This window comes from Sinocyclocheilus rhinocerous, unplaced genomic scaffold (genome assembly GCF_001515625.1).
Source record: "Sinocyclocheilus rhinocerous isolate Xijiao unplaced genomic scaffold, SAMN03320098_v1.1 scaffold257, whole genome shotgun sequence".
In the NCBI taxonomy this organism is placed as follows: Eukaryota; Metazoa; Chordata; class Actinopteri; order Cypriniformes; family Cyprinidae; genus Sinocyclocheilus; species Sinocyclocheilus rhinocerous.
Window position 1 is genome coordinate 214,002 of NW_015634026.1, and position 1,934 is coordinate 215,935.

Genomic DNA, 1,934 nt, shown 5'->3' on the forward strand with positions numbered 1-1,934 from the left:
CAAAACAAAACAAAACAAAACAAAACAAAACAAAACAAAACAAAACAAAACAAAACAAAACAAAACAAAACAAAACAAAACAAAATAATCATTCACTTGAAAATGCCACATTGTGTAAGTTCTTTGGGTTGCAAATGTTGTTCCAGGTTTTTTCTGTCAAAATAAATTATCGTAAGTGGAAAATGCAATCTTGAAATGTTTTTTCTCATCTGCACTCAATAAGAAAGCTCATGAAATTCAAGCACTGTATATTATATTAGTAACTTTGATCACATCTAAATAAAGCAGCCTTGTATTGACTGTGTTTGCAAATTTTATTTGCTACGAGTCTAAGTGAAGTTCTCTGATCAATACTGATAAAACTTGATTGAACTTAATGAAAATCACATGACTTGCACGCACCATGAGTGTACGAACAAATCGAAGCTGATTGAACACTGAAACACAAACAAATCGGCTGACGCAAATACTCAGTTGTCGCTAACTTGTATTAATAACCCCAACCGGTCCGAGGAGCACGCAGACAGCGTGAGAGCACACAACTGTGAGTGTCTGTGAGCGTGCGAGATCGAAACACGTTAGCTGATCTAATTATAAAGTAATAACAGACGTGCACTTCCGTCTCACACTCGGCCTTGCAGAGACACGCTGAGCTCCATCTGTGTGTGTGTGTGTATATCGCAGACAGTGAATGAATATATATTTGAGTATGAAAGTGTGTGAAAGATGGTGCTTTCTAAATAGAGAACTAGTCTTGGAGAAGAATACAATCGCTTTCATCATTTTCTTTCCATTTGTCCCTTCTCTGACCCTCCCTCCAGCACTCTCTGTACACATGTGTGTGTTTGTACTTTGTATTTTTAAAGGAGTGCATTTAGCATCCAACATATGCAACTGACTGAATTTGAATTAGTTATCTTTTGTGTTTATGTTCTTATGTATGCGTGTGTATATGTTAATTTACTTTATAGTGAGTGAATAAACTGAATAAATGTAAGAGCTCTTCCTGTCATCCCAAAGCACTGCAGCAGCTTCTACTCTGAAAGATGAACAGATCGATCATTCATTTTTCCTCACTCTCCCACATTTTTCCTTTCAGGATGGATTGTGTCCTTTAAACTCTGACCTTCACGGACATATTACACTGAAAAAGGCTCGTATCCATGGCAACGGAGCTATCAATCCGATGGGACCTTGACATCAGGGATATGCAATCTGAACGATGACAGACGTTATCAATCAAACCCTCACCATTAAACATCAGCATCAATCATCGACTAAACAGCTGCTGTGAAGCGGACAAACACTAACTCTGCTCCAAAACCCAGTGAGCTTCCTCCCTAGACACTTTCAAAAGCATGTAAAAGACAAAAAAGCTGCTCCAAAAGATAAGAAGAAACATTATGCTGCCTTTTAGCATCATGTCTGGCCATATTCTAAGGAATAAAAGCAATGCAAAGAAGTACTGTAAGTGAAAGAAATGCCATACGATATCTAAAAATGAAGTGGAGAGAAATGCGGAATATACACATGAATTAATACAGATTTATAAATATTAAAGCAACTAAAATATTAATTATATTAATATATATTTAATATAAGATAAAAATATAAATTATATAAACATTCATATTAATTTTACATATAGATCAAAGTGTATTAGTATCAAGTATCAAGTGTCCGTGAATGTTTATTTATTTTTATTTGAGTGTGTGTGTTTACCTGAGTGTACGCTATATTAGTCCCATCTGTAACCTCCACCGTGAGGTTGTAAAACGATCGCTGCTCTGCGTCCAGAGGTTTAGCGATGACGATAGTGCCGACACCTTTCTCAACGTCAAACATACTGTCCACATCACCGCCTTTCATGAAAAGAGAAAACATGATTAAACACATAAACTCAATACGATTCATTTTTCTCTCTCTCTCTCTCT

The 1,934-nt window shown here is 36.1% G+C and overlaps 1 protein-coding gene across 1 annotated transcript in view; it reads right to left on the reverse strand.

Moving 5' to 3' along the window:
- The window catches only part of LOC107745210 (protocadherin Fat 3-like), a 150,907-nt gene that overhangs the window by 33,473 nt on the left and 115,500 nt on the right, over positions 1–1,934 (reverse strand). The window contains exon 10 of the mRNA XM_016559067.1: positions 1,723–1,862. Coding sequence (XP_016414553.1) covers positions 1,723–1,862 — 140 coding nt within the window. The remainder of the gene's footprint in view (positions 1–1,722; positions 1,863–1,934) is intronic.